Source organism: Tamandua tetradactyla, chromosome X (genome assembly GCF_023851605.1).
Source record: "Tamandua tetradactyla isolate mTamTet1 chromosome X, mTamTet1.pri, whole genome shotgun sequence".
Classification (NCBI taxonomy): Eukaryota; Metazoa; Chordata; class Mammalia; order Pilosa; family Myrmecophagidae; genus Tamandua; species Tamandua tetradactyla.
Window position 1 is genome coordinate 38,275,297 of NC_135353.1, and position 18,688 is coordinate 38,293,984.

The following is an 18,688-nucleotide window of genomic DNA, read 5'->3' on the forward strand; positions in this document are numbered from 1 at the left end:
AAGGGACCAGCAGATGCCAGCCATGTAACTTCCCAACTGACAGAGATGTTTCCAGACCCATTAGCATTCCTTGAATTAAGATATCTTTACATGAATGCCTTAATTTGGGTATTTTTATAGGCTTAGAATGTAAACATGAAAATTATCAAATTTCCTCTATAAAAGCTGTTCTAATTCGGATATATTACATTCCGGCAGCTTGCAAACTAAGACGGTATCCTAGAGTTTTTGCCTTTTCATCTAAATTTCAGAATAACCTCATTTAGGTCTCCAGTATGCCTTGCTTCGATTTTGATAAGAATTGTATTAGACCTATAGATCAATTTGGGGAGTACTGATATCATCACTATGCTGTGTCTCCCAATACATGAACATAGTGTTTTTCTTCATTTATTTAGGTTTGATTTGATTATTTTCATCAGTATTTTGTAATTTTCAGCATTGAGATTATGTGCATATTTTCTTACATTTATGCTTAAGTATTTCATTTTATTTGGAGGATTTTAATTGGTGTCATGTTTTAATTTTCCAATTCCACATATTTATTGTTGGTAAACAGAGATGTGATTGAATTTTGGACACTGGCCTTATATCTTATGACCTTGCTAAATTCACTTGTTGATACTGTGTGGGAGTGGAGGTTCAACTCCCCACTTACAACAGAGGAAGGGTAAAGTAGAGTGTTGACTAGCTTTGAATCTCATGGTCATGCTCAGTCATATGGATGTTGTATGGGGACAGAAGCTCCATTCCTCATTCAGCCCTGTTGACACTGGCGAAGGGGAGGAGGGGTGATAAACTGCCCCTCTGAACTACCTCATTAAGTCTCCTTGTTGATGGGTGAAGGTGGAGGCTCATCTTGTTGCTGGAGCCTGCTGAGACTATCAAGACAAAAAGTAAAAGTACCACCTGCTTCTGCATGTGAAGAATGTAAGACCAACTCCCCACTCAGTCTTACTGAAACCACGGCTAAAGAGTTACCACTAAACTGTCTGGTTTTCTATATTATCTTTCTGAGCATAGAAATCCTTCTTATTCTTGTGAGCTCTGGGTAATAGATAACATTTTTTCTCATGAAACTTGGGTGCAAGATACACTGAATTTCTTTAATTTTCTAAACCACATTAAATTTGAGTTCACGATGCATACACCCGGCTGGTGGAAAGACTATTACCAGTCATGTCAGGGGTTCCTTTCCCTCTGAATAGCATCTCATTAGACTCCTGATGCTTGGCCCCAGGAAAAAGGAGACAGATGCGGTTATCAGTCCCTCTTTGTTGCTATGGATACCAATGCTTATTCTGCTACAGGATGACCTACATTTGTCCTTACTGAACTGTCCAGCTGCTGCTCCAGAAGAGCTAAGATCTGCTCTTTTCATCAGGTATTGCCATTGAACACCAGAATCCTTAACAACTGCTCTCAGTATTCCTGCACCTGGCATTTAACCTTGACAGATATCCCACAGCTAGATCCCATCTTTGTGGTGCTACAAAAAAAGTGAATCTCAGATCACTATAACTAGCAGAATCCCTTCTCTCAAACCCTGAAATTTCCCCAATCCCTAAGAACTGGATAAGAACAAGAAATACAGACAGGAGTTGAAATCCTCTCTCCACAACTTACTAATTCATTGACCTTGAAAAAATCATACTCTCCAAGTCTTAATTTCTTCATCAATAAAATGAGGATGGCAGTAAGAGTAGCTTCCTAACAGGGACATTATGAGGATTAAAAAGATATTTGTAAAGTTCCTGGAACAGTATCTGTTAGTATAATAGTAAAGGTATAAGGTAAAGCACAAGTTCTTCATACCTAAAAGATAAAATTTCTCTGCTTGAGTCATGTTGCACTTTTGCCTCAGTCTGATCATAGTTCTTTAATTGGCAAGACTTTCACAATATACAGCTAGATAGTAACCATTTTCAGGGTAACCCTGAAGTACAGAGGACATTAATTAATTAACCCCCTGCAACACACCCTGCCCTCACCTAGATGAGAAAAGAATAGAACAGTGTTTCTCAAAGAGTGGTTCACAGGACATCTGCATCAAACTTTTAGAGATAGAGTACAGGGATATGTGTATTTATTAATCTGCCCCTGTGATATTAGGGTGTACTAAAGTTTGTGAACCACTTCTCTACATTATCTGGGCATTTTCACACATGGTTGACTTTGTTTTTTTTTTTTGGAAATATAGCCTCCTCCACTAAGCCTTCCATAATTTCATGTTCATAACTTTCAGCAGACAAGTCCTCTTTGGTCACTATGGGACCAGCAACTGGGCAAGAATCAGAACTGGTGTGCAAGAGAGTGTTGGGGATCACTGCAATGCAACAACTGGACTAGAGGTTGAGGGAAAGACCTAAGGTTTGTGCTTAAAGTCTGTACATTTGAGGTGAGGCTGAAAAAGAGCAGCGGGGAGGGAGGAGAACAGCAGCAACAAAGTAGCTTCCATGGACTCTCCTAATTGGTCATAGAAGTGAATTTATCCCCTACCCCAAGAACTAACTCAGAAAACACCTTTCTTGGTTTAGGAGAAGAGATACTTTATGCAGACTTTGCAGCAGTTACCAGCCCCTCAGGTCAATAAGTCATGTAACTAAGTATGAACTGGCATGGGCCTGCTACCCATTTGACTGTCCTGAAAAGGCAGAGAGGATTTGAGCAACAGGACCCCGAAACCTCAAAGCTCATGTTCCAAACCCCTATACTCTCTCAGTATTATGTGCATGTGGTTGCCTCCATCTGAAAAGTTCTTTCTCCATCTGTGAAAATCCGGTCCATCCTTCCAGGTTCTGTCCCAGGCCCCAGTGGGTGTTCTACACATGCCAGAGCTTCTTGTATTGAATATTCCCTCACATTCATCTACTGGACTTTTCCACCCTACCTCTTCTTGGCTTTAAGGTTCAAGGGAAGCCAACACAGCCTAGGAACCACCTCCTCTCCCACAGCCTGCGAGATTCCCAAGGCTGTGCCTGACCATGGGATCCAGACTTCAAGGTCTTCTAGAAGTGGTGACTGGGATCTGCATTTTGGAATAAGCCCCTCAGGGGATTCCGGTGCAAGGGCTCAGGGACAGTAATTTAAGGAGAAAGAAAAAATAATAAATGGGTGAAACCGTTTAAGGCACCTGCAGGGGGGCAGAGACATGGAGGGCTGCAGAAGGGACCCAAAGTTGAGGGTGGGGGTCTCCCTATTTCAGCCCAACACCCAATCACAACAAATTTCAATATCCAATCACAGCAAAGGATCCCCCCAGGGTTGCACTAAATTTGTTTCTTCGGGCAATTGACTGTCAGGACTCTTACTAGCCTTCTTTGGCTATATTTTAAGTTTCAAAGTTTCAGTAGGGATTTTAAGAAGGCATGGTTGTGTTCTGTCCTGAGGAAATGCTCCTTGTCAGCTATCTAGGGATAGCACACAAGGATGGTTCTGGGTACTGGAGCACAAGCCTTCAGTGGTCATCCATGCACCCTGTCCCGGTGTTTCTATTTCCCACCTCCTGCCCCTCTTGTGACCTCTCTTCCCCACCTCCAGTTCCCGCGCAAGGTTGCAAGGTTCGCTCTCTCTCCCAGCCCACCAACCCCCGCCTGCCCTTCCCTCTGGCTCCGCCCCCTTGCACTCACGCCCCCGTCGTCGCCCTTACCCCAGATCGACTTCCCTCCCACCGCCGGACGCCCTTCCTGCCCTTGGCCAAGTTTGCGCTGCCTCCCTGGCTGCTGCGCTACTCCTCAGACTCCACCACCTCCTCGTTCGCCGCCGCCGCCGCGACGCGTATTAAGTAGGCTCCTCAGTCTCCATCCCTTGATACTCCCGCGCCTGGTTGAGGCGGAGGCGCCACCTTCCTCACCGCAGCCGCCGCCGCGTCGCCGCCTCTCGCCCACAGCCCACCATGGCCCCTCAGCAAACAGGTAGCAGGAAGCGGAAAGCGCCTCCCACTGAAGCAGACTCCGGGAGCTCATCATCTCAGGGCTTGGCGGCGGTTGCGACGGCTGCAGACGGAGAGGGGCAGCTGCTACCCAAGAAGCAGAAGCGGTCGGCCGGGCGTCACTCAGTCGTACACTACCTGAAGGGCCGCGAGGTGGGCGCGCCGGGCCGCGCCGGGCTCCCGGGCCTTGAGGAGGAGCTTCGCGGCTATGCAGTGCAGAAGCTGCCCGAGCTTCTGACAGAGCGCGAACTGTCTCTGGGCTCCCTCAACAAGGTGTTCGCTTCGCAGTGGTTGAACGACAGGCAGGTGGTGTGTGGTACCAAGTGCAACACGCTCTTCGTGGTGGATGTGTGGTCGGGCCAGATCACACTCATCCCCCTGATGCGAGACCGGGGGCCTGGGCTGGCCCAGAACCAGCTGAGCTGCGGTATCCATGCCATCGAGCTGAACCCCTCCAAGACGCTGTTGGCCACGGGAGGCGAGAACCCCAACAGCCTGGCCATCTACCAACTGCCTACCCTGGATCCCATGTGCCTGGGCGACCGCCACGGTCACAAGGACTGGATCTTCACCATCGCCTGGATGAGCGACACCGTGGCCGTGAGCGGCTCCCGCGATGGCACTATGGCGCTGTGGCAAGTGGACCCTGACATATTCAGCAGCAGCATCGCCTGGCGCAACGACGTGGGGCTTCCCGTGTATGCCCATATCTATCCGAGGGACATGGAGACCATCCCTAGGGCCAGCACCAACCCCACCAACCACAAGGTGCGGGCCCTGGCCTTCGACAGCAAGAACCAGGAGCTGGGAGCAGTGTCCCTGGATGGCTACTTCCACCTCTGGAAAGCTAGAAGCACCCTGACCAGGCTGCTATCAGTCAGGCTTCCTTACGGCCGGGAGAATGTGTGCCTGACTTACTGCGAAGAGTTGTCAGCGTTTGCGGTGGGGTCCCAGTACCACGTCTCCTTCTTCGATCCGCGCCAGCACCAGCAGAACATCCGGCCGCTGTGCTCGCGAGACGGCGGCACCGGCGTGCGCTCGCTGAGCTTCTACCAGCATATCATTACGGTTGGCACCGGCCATGGCACCCTGCTCTTCTACGACGTCCGTGCCCAGAAGTTCCTGGAGGAGAGGGCCTCAGCCAGCCCGGCTTCCTCTCCTGGGCCCGCAGGGAGGAAGCTCAAGCTCACCACTGGCAGAGGCTGGCTCAACCACGACGACCTCTGGATGAACTATTTTGCTGGCAATGATGAGTTCCCTAATGCGCTCTACACCCACTGCTACAACTGGCCGGAAATGAAGCTCTTCGTGGCTGGAGGGCCTCTCCCTTCAGGTCTTCATGGAAACTATGCAGGCCTCTGGCGATAAGTATGGTCGCCTTGTCCTCAAAGTGCACAGATTTACCTTCCCATTGTCCTCAAAGTGCACAGATTTACCTTCCCATTCCATTTTCCTTCTTCATGCAGTGTTTGTAGTTTTAACTTTGACCTTTGTTTTCTACGTAGAACACATTCAATTTACCATGCTTAGACTATTAGGCAGAGGGAGAGAGAGTGAGCATCAAGCAAGAGCAGCCCTTCCGGCGAGCAAACTTGACTTTAAGACTGCTGCTGCTCCCCAGCATTATCATTTTGACTTCTCATATGAATAATTTTGGCTACTCATTATTGAGTTCTCTTTTTGGGCGGTTTACAAATCTTCTTTCTTTAGGCAGATGCAGTCATAGTCTCACTGTATGTATACTTTATTTTACTATTGTTTTGGTTTCCAGTGTTTCAACAATACTGTTTGCAATTATTTTTCATTTCAAATATGTGGTATACTAAGAAGTTTTTGCTAAACAGGGTTTCTACCTCCGTTCTGAAGAGCTAGCAATAGTTTGATTGGAAAATAAAATTTCCAATTGAAAAATACATTCCAAGTTCTGGGTTGTCAACTTTTGGAATCGTTTCATTTGTAAAATGTGATTTTAGTGTTTATACGTTGTATGTTGTTGGTGCTAAAATGTTTTCCAAACAGGTTATTTTCTCTTTGGGAAAAAGGGTAGTCTTAGACTCTTGTTTCTTTTTACAGTATCAAAACTTTAATTGGTCAAAATCCTCTGCTTAATAGAATGTTCAGAATTAATCTGAAAATGGAATCAATCTTTTCCTCTTTCAACCCAGAGTTACATTTTGATGAACCCTTGTTAAATAGATAAATATGCGTATTTTTCACTTACTGACTTTCTACTAGTTAATCTTCTGAATATGTGTGAGTGTTTATTGTTTAAGTATCTTGCACAGGTTCACTGCCATCATTCAAAGCAGGGATTCTAGGTGTAAATGTAGAATGTGTAGAGGGCTGAGCAGAATGTATACTGAATATGATATAAACTGAATGTCTTTGCTATTCTTGTACTTAATATCAATGCTTTATTTGAGTATAGTTTAAAATTTCAAATTCTGCTCAAAAGTTGTTGCTAAAAATTGCAAATAAGCAAAGCCATTCCAGTCCCTAATTATTCTGAAAAGAATTCTTAATTTGTAAAGTCCAAATTATAAAGATTTTATTTTGTGAATTTCAGAGATTCTTACCTAAAGTAGAATAAACATATAGTTAAGAAATACTGATATTATAACCTTATCAAAAAGACAGGAAGTTTGTTTCAGGAAGATAAACTGGAGATTAAAAATGAGTGGAGTTAGGCTGAAGAAGACAATTTTGGGGCTCAGGTAAATATAAACTGTGGATTGCTGTGAAAACAGGTAGTACTTTTCCAAAAGTGAGGATATTGGAAGTGAGAAAAAGGAGACTGACTCTTCCCCAAAACTGGCCAGGTTGTGCTGACTGTGGTTTAATACCATATCATGTCTATTTTGCTTAAATGTTTTGGCACTTAAATGGTGCCTTGGTATCTGCACACTACTTGCTGTTTATTCAGTTACAAATTAAACCCAGTGATAATATGAAAGTTGCTGAATGTAAGTTAAGAATTACAGAAAAATAAGCTTTTGTTTATAGAGATTGTTTTAACAGGTTTATATAGTTGTTATATAGCAGTAAAGTGTATTTGTACGCATGTATGCCTCTCCAACTCAGCTGTAAGTGTCTTGAGAGCAGACAATATAACTGTCTTCTTTATATTCTTTGTGTCCCCACTAATGCCTGGCAAATCATAGGCAATCAGTAAATATTTACTGAATGAATGTATTTGTCTTCTGGGGACCTAAAATTCAAAGCTTTAAAACGTAAATGCATAAGTACACAAATAAAAATTCACTCTTAAGTAATATGGAATCCTGATGTGTTTTATTCCCCCCTTCATTAAAGATTACTCTAATTCATTTCCAGGTCAGGCCACACTGCTTATCCAGTCTTAAACTTAACCATATGTGATACCAGAACATGTAGGAAAATGTATAAATTTTAACACTGAAAAATATACATGACTCTGGAATTTAATGTTTTCACCAGCAAACATTTTTATATTTGAAGATTTCATTAAAACATTTTTTAAAAAATTAATTTTGAAAGATCTTGTTTTGTGTATAGTTTTGTCTTTCAGCTTAAAATATGTTTACAAAATATTATTTAAAGTATTACTCAGGAACTTCACCAAAGTATTTCCTACCTACCTGTTCATAAGCTGTAGGGAATTTTCATGGTATTTTGTAATTGTTTTGGGATATTGGGAGAACATTTTAAGAAGATATCACACTTTCTATGTAGGGTGAGTTTTTAAAAAAGAAATAGCATCTCTACTCTGCTTCTCTGACTTGTTTATGTCCTTTTATCACAAACTCACTCTTAACTTTATCATTTTTTATCTTTCTGATGCCAAATTTCCTGTCCTTTTTTTTTTTTAACTAAATAGCCTAAAACTACGTGTGTATTTATATTATGGGTGCATGATATTTTCAAATATTTTTAGTTCTGGGATAGAGTAATCTAAGAGTTGTAACTAATTATGCAATCTGTGAGTCTGAAAGAATTGAAAAATAACCATGCCAACACTAAAGTTCAACATAGATCATTTAAAAATACACAAGTGAATACAAAATAAATGTACGAATTATGTATTACTTATCCCTGAAAACCCTAGTTACTTAAAACTATGCATAAAAAAGCTAGTTATATATATATTCACTCATTTCTCACTAAGCACTTTGCTGACTGGAAAGTTTATGCTTCTTTCCATTACTCTTCAGAGTGAGTTAATTTTAAACATTTTAAAAAAAGTTAAAGAAAGAACTATATTAATCAAGGATACCCACTGAAATAAATTGAGGTGACAATTCTATAACAAAAATTATTCCAACATTTATGACAAACAAAATTGAATTTTTTATCTGATTGTACTCTCCCTTGAACAAGTTGTAAAAAAATGCCATTACTTCTAATTTAGAGTGATTTTAGAAAGCAAGTCACAAAGGCTTCCCGGATATTTTACTGACAGCTTCCTAATCTCTGCAAGTATTAGGTAACCCAGCTACATTAAACATGTCAATGTATGCCACTCAGAGATGCAGCTCAGTGAGAACGACAAGTACTAATGTGAAAGAGAGGCTGCATGGGCCATAGATGTTTGCTTTAAGGGATGTTATTTTAAGATCTGCTGAAAGGGCTGCCTAAAAGTATTTCCCACCACTGGCCTGCTGCAAATCTAGAAACACCTAGAATTGTTTGGCTTCAGTAAAAGGACAATGTGTTTACAGGAGGCTGCTATGAAATGGTCAGGCTGATGCTTGGGAAGCAGCGCTCTTCAACTGTTATGTAATTTTTGCATAGACAGTGGTTTACTTCAAATATGCTTCTACCACCTTTTTTTCCCTATTAAACTTCCTGTGACTTTCTAGACAGTAGTTTCCTCTTTTTACTTTCATGATGAAGTCCTTTGATGCACAGAAGTTACAAAAGTTCTTTAATTTATTGAGGTCCCATTTATCTAGTTTTTGTTGTTGCTTATGCTTTTGGTCAACAAATATTTTAAGAGGTTTTATTAAGTGCCCAGCATCTTACCATATACCTAACAAAAACATAACAGCAATGACGAAACAAGGTAAGTTCCTTAGAGGTTTATGTTGTAGCAGAGGAGAAAGATACCTAGTACATTTATAAAAAAAAAATCTTAGTTTTTCAAAGTTGCTATCAAATGCTACCAACTCGTTTGGCTTAAATAACAAGCATTTATTGACTCACAGTTTAAAGATAAGGCAAAATCTAAATGGAGGCATAAGCAAGGTGGTAGTGTCTCCCCAAAGTCTGTAACATTTTGAAGCTGACTGCCAATGATCTTTTGGCTCTTTGTTTTTTTTCTGTCACATGGTGATGTTCTCTCCTTTGTCTTCTGGATTCCTGCCAGCTTCATGCTTCTGACTCTTCCCGTGGCTTTCACTGGCATTGCCTGAATTTCTTCTTCCTATAAAGACATCAATAATCTGGTTTAAGGCCCACCCTCATTCATTTGGGCCAACGCTTAACTAAAATTACATCTTCAAGAGATCCTATTTGCAATGAGGTTCATACCACTTAATACCTGGAAAGTGGTATTAAGAACATGTCTCAATTGTAGTACACAAATGGTAAGTTTAGCACTAATGGTACATACTAATTGCAATGAGAACGTTGAGAGAGTTGCAATTAATTCTGCCTGGAAATATCATGGAGGGTCCCCAGAAGAGGTGATTCTTGGATTGAGTTTGGAAAGAAAAATAAAAGCAGAGGAAAGAGACCTAATAGTAGCGTGAAAGCATATGGTGTGTATCTGGAATGTATAGTTCTTGACTTGGAATGGCAGGAAAGTAAGGTGAGGAAGGTAAATGGGGACCACAATTTGAAATACTTTCAAATCCATGTTACAGATTTGGGGCTTTATCTTTAAACAGGGTTTATTTGTTTGTTTATGAATATAAACCTGGAGGATGTACGGGATATGGGTTAGGAGACTGGGGGATCAACTAAATGACTATTCTAAGAGTCCAGGACAAGTATGATGAGAGCTTGAACTAAGGAATTGGAAAAAACTGAGTTAGTGAGATGAAGAGGAACAGACTGATTTGGAAGACATTTCAGAATCAGAAACATGTAATTACCTATTGAGTAAAGGGGGTGGGTCGCTAAGGTTTAAGTAAAACTCCATTGCTTTTAACTTAGACAACCAGGTTAGTTCATCATAATGATAACTTGAGAAAATGTAAACAGGAAAAAGAACAGGTTTAAAAGGTGGGGAGAGAAAATTTTTTTCGGTAACAATTTTGAGTACTTACTATGTACCAGATGCTGTATTATCTTAATTGATCCTCACATTAAAGCCTATGGAGTGGATGCAAACATTATTCTCATTTTGAAAATGAGAAGACAATGGCTCAGATGGGTTAAATAATTTTCCTTAGATCACATAGCTAATGAATTGCAGAGCCATGTTCCAAATGCAGGTAGTCTGAGTAGCCAGTGCCCTTATTCTTTAACACTGTAAAATAGGGATCCTCATCTGTAACATTTCCTGTAAATCATATACTCACTCAATAGGCATGTACAGCATTAAGATATGTGATTTGAACAGAAACATGCTAGGCACTGAGAATTAAAATGCGTAGAAAGTGTGGCTCCTGTCCAAAAGGATTTCCCAATCTACTTTGTTTGATATGGCATATAGTGGATAAATAAAGCATTTTAAGTAAAACTTAGAAAGGGAAGTGCCAATAACCTGTAAGGATCGTGAAGTGAGAAAGAACTGTGGGGAAACAGCCAAGGCTCTTGTGCTAATTTGAAAGTGTTGTGTACCCCAGAAAGGCCATGTCTTTTCAACATCACAGGGTGGAAACCCTTGTGATTAGATTATCTCCATGGAGATATGGTGTCTGGCTGTGGGTGTGACATTTTTTTGAGATTATCTCCAGGAAAGTGTGGTGTGCCTAATTGTGGGTGTGGCTTTTGATTAGATAGAGATATGACTCCACTCGTTCAGGGTGGGTCTTGATTGATTTACTGGAATCCTTTAAAAGTAGAAAAATTTTGGAGAGAGCTCAAAGCTGAGGCAGATGAAGAAGCTTGGAGAACAGTTGCTTCAGTGCTGACAGAGTCAATCTGAGACCCAGACTTTTGGAGATGTAGGGCCCAGCAGACATCACCATGTGCCTTCCCATGATATGCTATGCAAGCCAGAACACAGAGTTGTGTCCTGGAGGAGCTAAGTGAAGGCCCACAGATGCCAAGTGAAGAATCCCCTCAGGAAACAGAGGCTGGAAGCAATAGAGCCCAGGAGCAAGGACTAGCTGACGCTAGCCATGTGCTTTCTCAGCTGACAGAGGTGTTCCTGGCCTTTCTTTTTTTTCACTTTTGATACTGATTTATTTATTTGTAGAGTAAATCATTTAATAATCATGTAATGGTATTATAAAGTGAGTGGCAGGTTGCTGAAGGATCCAAGTGTTTACCACGGATTCTAAAATAAACCTCGCTTGTTTAGAACTCTCATAGAATAAAGTCATGCTATTTTTTTTTCCTGTGAATCCTCCTTTCTTTACTACTTTTTCCCCCTCCCTCCTCTCTGGGGCTTTTTGTTTGTGTGCTTGCTTTTGGTAGAAGTTTTTCTTAAAAAAGTGTATCTGATGAAGGGGCCTGGGAAGAGGTAGTGAGACTGACTTTTTTATCATGTGCACATACGTTTTTCCAAAAAAAAAAGTTTATCAAAATGGTGTTTTGAGTCCTTCTTGTCTTCATTTTTTAAAAATGCTTTATTTTTTCCTCCAATTGCATCTCTTCCTTGTCAATAGTGAAAGAAAGGACAGCTTCCAAAGGGAAATGGGGAAGAAGGGAAGGGCAAAAGCTGACAGAAGCTGAATGAATGCCCTGGGTGTCCAGAGGAGATACATAGGAACTAGTCTAACAGGATAGAACCCGGGTCTCTGGCATGGCAGGCAAGAATTATGCTTTACATTTTTGTATTTGCTCAAGATGTAAATATCTTCCGATATCATTAAATATTCTTCTACAACATCATTTTTAATGTCTTCGTAGGAATCCGTTAAATGTTTAGCCTATAACTTATTTAACCAATACTCTATGTTACACATTTCAGTAATAGCTGATTTGTCAATATTACAAACAACACTGCAGTGAACATTCTTGCAGCTAAATCTTTGTGCAGAGCCATTCGTGTTTACATTAAATATCTTTTCTCAAAAGAGAACAGCTAAACTAAGAGTATACAAATCCCAGCCTTTGATATATGTTGCTCCTGCTGCAATTTTACTCTGAATCTCTATAAACATGAAGAAATTTCACCTTGTGTTTGTTAACAAACTTTATTTTTTGTTTATGAATTTTCTGTTCAGAGCCTTTGTGCATATATCTGTTGTTATCTTGATATTTTCAATGATTTGGATTTTTTTTTCAAATAATCTTTCGTTGGCTTGATATTTGCATTTTTATATATTATTTGACATAGAGGTTTTGAGATTTAAAATAGCCAAATCCATCAATCTTTTCTTTTCTGCATCAGCCTTTCTTAAGCGAAGGTAACCTATTGTTGGTGCCTTAGTTTGGACATTTTCTCAGCACTAAAACTGTAAACATATAGCTTATTATATTCCCTTTTTAAAAAGTCATTCCATTTATGGTATATTGCATTCTGACAACAGCTTTAACAAACTAATGGAGCTGTTAAGAGTTTTAACCTTTGGAATTTAAAGTGTTTGTCAGATTTCTGCATGGAAATGTCTGGTAGGCAGTTAGAAATACAGACCTTTGTAGATAGGTTGAGTTAGAGGTGCACATGTGGGAGTTATCACTATAGAAATGGCTCTGGAGAGGGGAGAGGTGTTTTTCTTACCTCAGGAGGTGTGTTTTCCGGATCTCATTCCAAAAGCCACCTATCTTAATAGGTTTTCACATTGACACATGCATCCATTAAATGCCTGGTATAGGAATGACTTGTAGGTGGGTGGTCAAATGAATGTCTAGTAAATATTAAGCATTAGTTAATGTCCCTCAGGAAATAATATTTCATTGTTTCATTATGGTAATAATCAACTTTTAATTTTTAATTTTCCTGAATGTAAACGCATTAGCCAAAGGATAAAAAATGAAATTTGCCAAATGTTGCTCTGCTTTAACTGAATAAAGGAATCTGTATTTTGCTTCGATGTATTCTTGCATCCTTTACACAATACAGATCATTCTACGGGTGGGCAAGAAGAAAGCTAAATATTGATGATACCTTCCTTGCAAATGACTTTTTTTGTTGGTCCATTTTGGAGGTACAGTTCGTTGAACCAAACACATTGATGATGCCAATGAGAGTAATGGTACTATTTTTACCCATTCTAATGCCATTATTGTTCCATTCTTTGTTTCAACCTGAGGCATTAATGTTTCATGGTGATTAAATTTTAACATCTAACGTAACTTTTTAGGTTATGCACAAATGATAAACTTGAACGTTCCAGTGAGAGGGCAGCAACTTTAGTTTCCTCTAGGCTCCCAGTAAATTTATCAGCTAACATCCCTCAGCATCTTATAAAAGGCTCATTTTGTTTGTCATTCTTTAATTGCCCATAGATAGAGGGTTGAGGGGTTTCAATTTTTGAATTATGCTTTATATGATTATAACTGAACCTCAGTTCACACAACAGCTGTATTCCTTGATGTTTGTACATAAAGCGCATTTTTCCATTGATTTACACTATAACTTTAGAAGTGTCATTTTCATTATGGATTAATTTCCAATTGAATGTTTACTGATTCTTTGCCACTGCCTCTATCTTAAAGATATGTATTTCAGGCTTCAAATAAAAGCTAAATGATATAATGGAATCCTCCATTTCAAACGGCACTAAAAGATACTTTCAGAATGCGATGAATTATTCTCTAATTCCCTTGCATAAAAAGGGGATTACATAAAATAGGACACCTGTAATACGACTTGCTCTGTATATACTTTATCACAAACCAAAAGAAATTCTAAGACACTTAAATATATCAGGTCTAAAGTAGTCCTTTCTTTTCCTCTGATTTTTCTTTATGAAGTTGTCCCTAAGTGAAGAAGTTTGGTTTATTGATACTCCTAGATTATGATAAATAATCCTTTGCTCTTTTCTCCTTGCTTTACCCTTTTAAAAACTTTGTGTATTTGAATTATTATTTTTAAAGACTGCTTAAGCATCTTCATACAAGACTGAAATGTGTTTCCAAAGATAATGTGAATGCAAATATTTCCATAATCGCGTTCTTAAAGATTGGAAGCTGTGTTTAAACTTTTTGCGATTTCTAATTGGTTTAATAGAATATCCCTAATCTTTCATTATTAGCAGTACATTACATAGTTTACAGCCTATATCTGGGATTATTGTGAGGAGAAATCATGATGATTTAAGTAGGAACAAGGGAGTCTTGAAATGTGTCAAACACACAGAAAACCTATTTTCTTGAAATATTATCTTTAAAAATGTACATACTTGAATAATTTGAAAATGAGAGTTTATCATTTTTTTGAATTCTAGATACATTTACTCTCCAATTTATTTATCTGAACACATCCTTCCTAATTAGATGCAAGGAAAAAGTTATACCTTAAATGCAATCCTCAGCATATTTGAGGGGAAAACCCTATATGAGAGAATAAACTTTAGAGAGAACTAGTATTTTTATTCTGCACATAGATATATGTTTCATACAACTACCCTTAGCTTGAAATTTCTTAAGAGTGTTTTGGAAAAAAAGGTGAGTTCTAATTAGAGGACATATCACTTTAGGTGGCAGTTGATAGACTAATCATCATGGAAATTTTGAACACTGGGAATTAAAATTTTGGGGGGTGCCTAAACTCAGTTTACTCAGCATTAGAGTATACCGCTAGAAAATGTGTTTTAGATAATGGATGAAGCAACTATAACTTACTATCCAGTCTGTTTTATAGGTCATATTACATAACTGACAAGAAGTTATTTAACCTTTAAATAACTGAAAATTTCAGAAGAGAAACTATTCTAAAACAGCCATCTTGAAGTTATATGTATCTAGAAAGATATAGTCTCATTCCAGACCATTAAAATTTTTGGAGTGCTTATAATCAAGATAAACATATAGAAATATGTAAAATGGTGACGGCAAGAAATGTTTAATCTCATTGATTTACCATCTATGTTTACAAATACTGCAATTTTTTTAATGGCAAGAATATATATTTTTATAATCTAAAGATCTCTTTACAGCCAATTATGAATTAAGTGCTAAACTCCCAAACTTTGATATTTGTGTATAAAATCTGTGTATACCTTCTGTCACTAATGATTTACTTGTTTGTAATATATTGTGAGCATTTTGCAAGACCACATTTTATTTGACTTTGTACCCATCAGTACAGTGCCTGGCACAATAAATGCCTAATATGTGTCTGAACAAATTGATTTTACAACTTTTTTAAAGGTAAGAATTTGAATATGTTCATGACTTTCCTAATGCTTAGGGGCATGTCACTTCATTATAACTGAGAATTACAATATGTTTATATGTTCAATGGCATCAGACAATTTTTACGTACACAAATCTAGAGGGCCATATTAACGTTCTTTTCACCTTAAAGAGTTGGTATATTGGGTTAAGAGAAGGAATTCTAAGTATATCTCAATTTTTGAGAGTCATTAATATTTTATTTGGTCCAAAAATGCTGTAACATCACACACATTTCCACTCACCTTCTATTATACAAAAAATTAGGTTTTCACCATTTCCAAAGAAGTGGTTTGGAATCATTTTGTGTGTGGTACTGAAAGTAGCAATGATATCAAGATATAAAAAGGATGTTTTATCTTTTCCACTTTTATTGGCCCAGCATTGAGAAAGTTTTTATTGTTACTAACCAAGAGAATTAACATTTTGATGACTGATCATTTACAAAAGCATACCTCCATTTTTCAGTTGCAAATCCATCATAGTTGCTATGATTTTTTTTTCTTTTTGGTCTGATTTATGAGGCAACCATGAAATGACTGAATACCTAAAGGAAAAAATTATTTTAAACCCAAAGTAGAGTGACAATTGAAAAAGTGGCATTTTCACTGGCATCACTTTTTTTTATTTCTACAAATTGAAAATCATTATTAATCATTGTACCAGCTCCTACATGGTGCCAGTTTATTCCTTGAATATTAATTCTAATTCATTTGAAACACATGAGATCTGGTATTGATTCAAGCTGGCCAGTCTGGCTTTAGGGAAGTTTTGAGGTAGGTTAAGATTACCTTTAGGACTCTTGTTTCCCATGTAATGCAACCTCTACTAATCCTTTTTATAGATGCTCATTCAATTGTATAATCTCATCTATCAAATCTCCATCATGACTGACTATATCATCCTTCAAGTTTTGAGATTTGGCCCTCTATAGGAAATTCCCTAGGTGTTGTACAACATCTTGAAATATTATCTCAAAATGCCTGACATCTAGGAGTGGCTTATTCTCCAAAATGAATTGCAAATACCATTTCAGATGTGCCATATTAGTTCTAATGAAAACTTAATGAGTCCCATTTTTGGACTACTTATACAACAGCATCATGTACACTCCATTTTGATAATACTTACCTATTAGATTTCTTTGTTATTAACTATAGAATAAAGACATTATTCAATTTTCCATGTTATTTGAACTTTTAAAGTCTTCCTGAAATATGGTATAATTTCCAAAAAATAAAGTGTAACTTTAAAAATTGGGAAAAGAACAAGCAATGGAAAAAAACCTAGATAAGTGGGACCTCCTCAAAATTGAATACTTCTGCACTTTAAAGGACTTTTCCAAAAGGATGAAAAGGCACCTGACTCAATGGGAGAGACCATGTATCTGATAAGGGTTTGATATCCAGATTATATAAAGCAATCCAAAGACTCAACAATTAAAAGACAAACATTTTGAATTGAAAAATGGGGAAATTCAAAAATGGGGAAAAGGCATGAATAGATATTTTTCCCAAGGAGATATACAAATGGCTAAAACGCACATGAAAAGATGCTCATCTTCAATTCATTAGGGAAATGAAAGTCAAAACCACAATTAGATACCATTTCACACCTACTAGAATGGCTTCTATTAAACATACAGGAATGGCCACTATTAAATAGGCAACTACAAGTTTTGGAGAGGATGTGGAGAAATTGGATCACTAACTCACTGCTGGTGGGAATGTAAAATGGTATAGATGCTGTGGAAGACAGTTTGATGGTTCCCCAGAAACCTAAATATAGAGTTGTCTTATGATCGGGCAATCCCACTACTCAGTATATACTCACAAGATCTGAGAGTAGGGACATGAACAGACAATTGCACACTGATATTCATAGCAAAATTATTCACAGTTGCCAAAGGAAGGAAACAACCCAAGTGTCTATCAACCAATGAATGGATAAACAAAATGTGGTATATACATATGATGGAATATTATTCAGCAGTAAGAAGGAATGAAGTCCTGCAGCATGCAACAACATGGAAGAACCTTGAGGACATTAGGTTGAGTGAAATAAGTCAGACATAAGAGGACAAATATGGTATGAGCTCACTAATACGAACTAATAATAATATGTAAATTCAAAAACATAAAATCTAGAATATAGGGTATCAGGGGATAGAATGAATATAGAGAACAAGGGGTATTTACTTAATATGTGCTGAATATTTAAGTAGGTTGAACTTAAGTGTTTGGAAACGGATAGAGGTGACAGTAGCATGTTATTGTGAGTATAATTAATGTGCTGAATTGTGAATGAATGCGGTTGAAAGGGGAGGTTTAGGGTCATATATGTTACCAGAAGGACAACTAAAGGTGAAAACAAAAGAATGTATGTTCTAGTTTGCTAGCTGCCGGAATGCAACACACCAGGCATGGATTGGCTTTTTTTTTTTTTTTTTTTTATTAATTAAAAAAAGAATTAACAAAACAATTAGAAATCATTCCAATCTACATGTACAATTAGTAATTCTTTTTTTTTTTTTATTAATTAAAAAAAGAATTAACAAAACAATTAGAAATCATTCCAATCTACATGTACAATCAGTAATTCTTAATAACATCACATTGGATTGGCTTTTAATAAAAGGGGATTTATTTTGTTCTTCGAGGAAAGGCAGCTAACTTTCATTTGAGGTTCTTTCTTATGTGGGAAGGCACAGGATGGTCTCTGCTGGCCTTCTCTCCAGGCCTCTGGGTTCCAAACAACTTTCCCCAGGGTGACTTCTTTCTGCATCTCCAAAGGCCTAGGCTGAGCTGCGAATGCTGAAATGAGGTATGCCAAGCTGCTTAGGCTGTGCTACTTGTGCTCTCTCATTTAAGCACCAGCCAATTAAGTCAAACCTCATTCATTGCAGCAGGCCCACCTCTTAGCCGACTGCAGATGTAATTAGCAACAGATGAGGTTCATGTACAATTGGCTCAAGTCCGCAGCAACAAAACTAGGTGCCTTCACCTGGCCAAGTTGACACCTGAATCTAAGTACCACAATGTATAACATAGTGAATCTTCTGGTGGATAGCGACCGTGATTAAACAGTTCAAATATAAAAAAGTTATTTCATGAACTAGAACATATGTACCACAGTATTACAAGGAGTTGATAATAGAATGGTATATGGGAGAAAATGTACCTATTGCAAACTGTGGACTATAATTAACAATAATGTCTTAATAGTCTTTCATCAATAGTAGCAAATGTACCACACCAGTACTAGGTCAATGATTGGGGGAGGGGAGGATAAGGGGTATGTGATATTCTGGCTTTTCTTTTATAT

At 38.4% G+C, this 18,688-nt stretch overlaps 1 protein-coding gene across 1 annotated transcript; it reads left to right on the plus strand.

The window, feature by feature from the left end:
* Positions 1-3,686: 3,686 nt before the first annotated feature.
* LOC143670374 (DDB1- and CUL4-associated factor 12-like protein 2) lies at positions 3,687-5,609 on the plus strand. Its single transcript, XM_077145135.1, has one exon. The coding sequence runs from the start codon at positions 3,896-3,898 to the stop codon at positions 5,297-5,299; it is 1,404 nt and encodes a 467-aa protein (XP_077001250.1). The 5' UTR covers positions 3,687-3,895; the 3' UTR covers positions 5,300-5,609.
* The last annotated feature ends 13,079 nt before the right edge of the window (positions 5,610-18,688 follow it).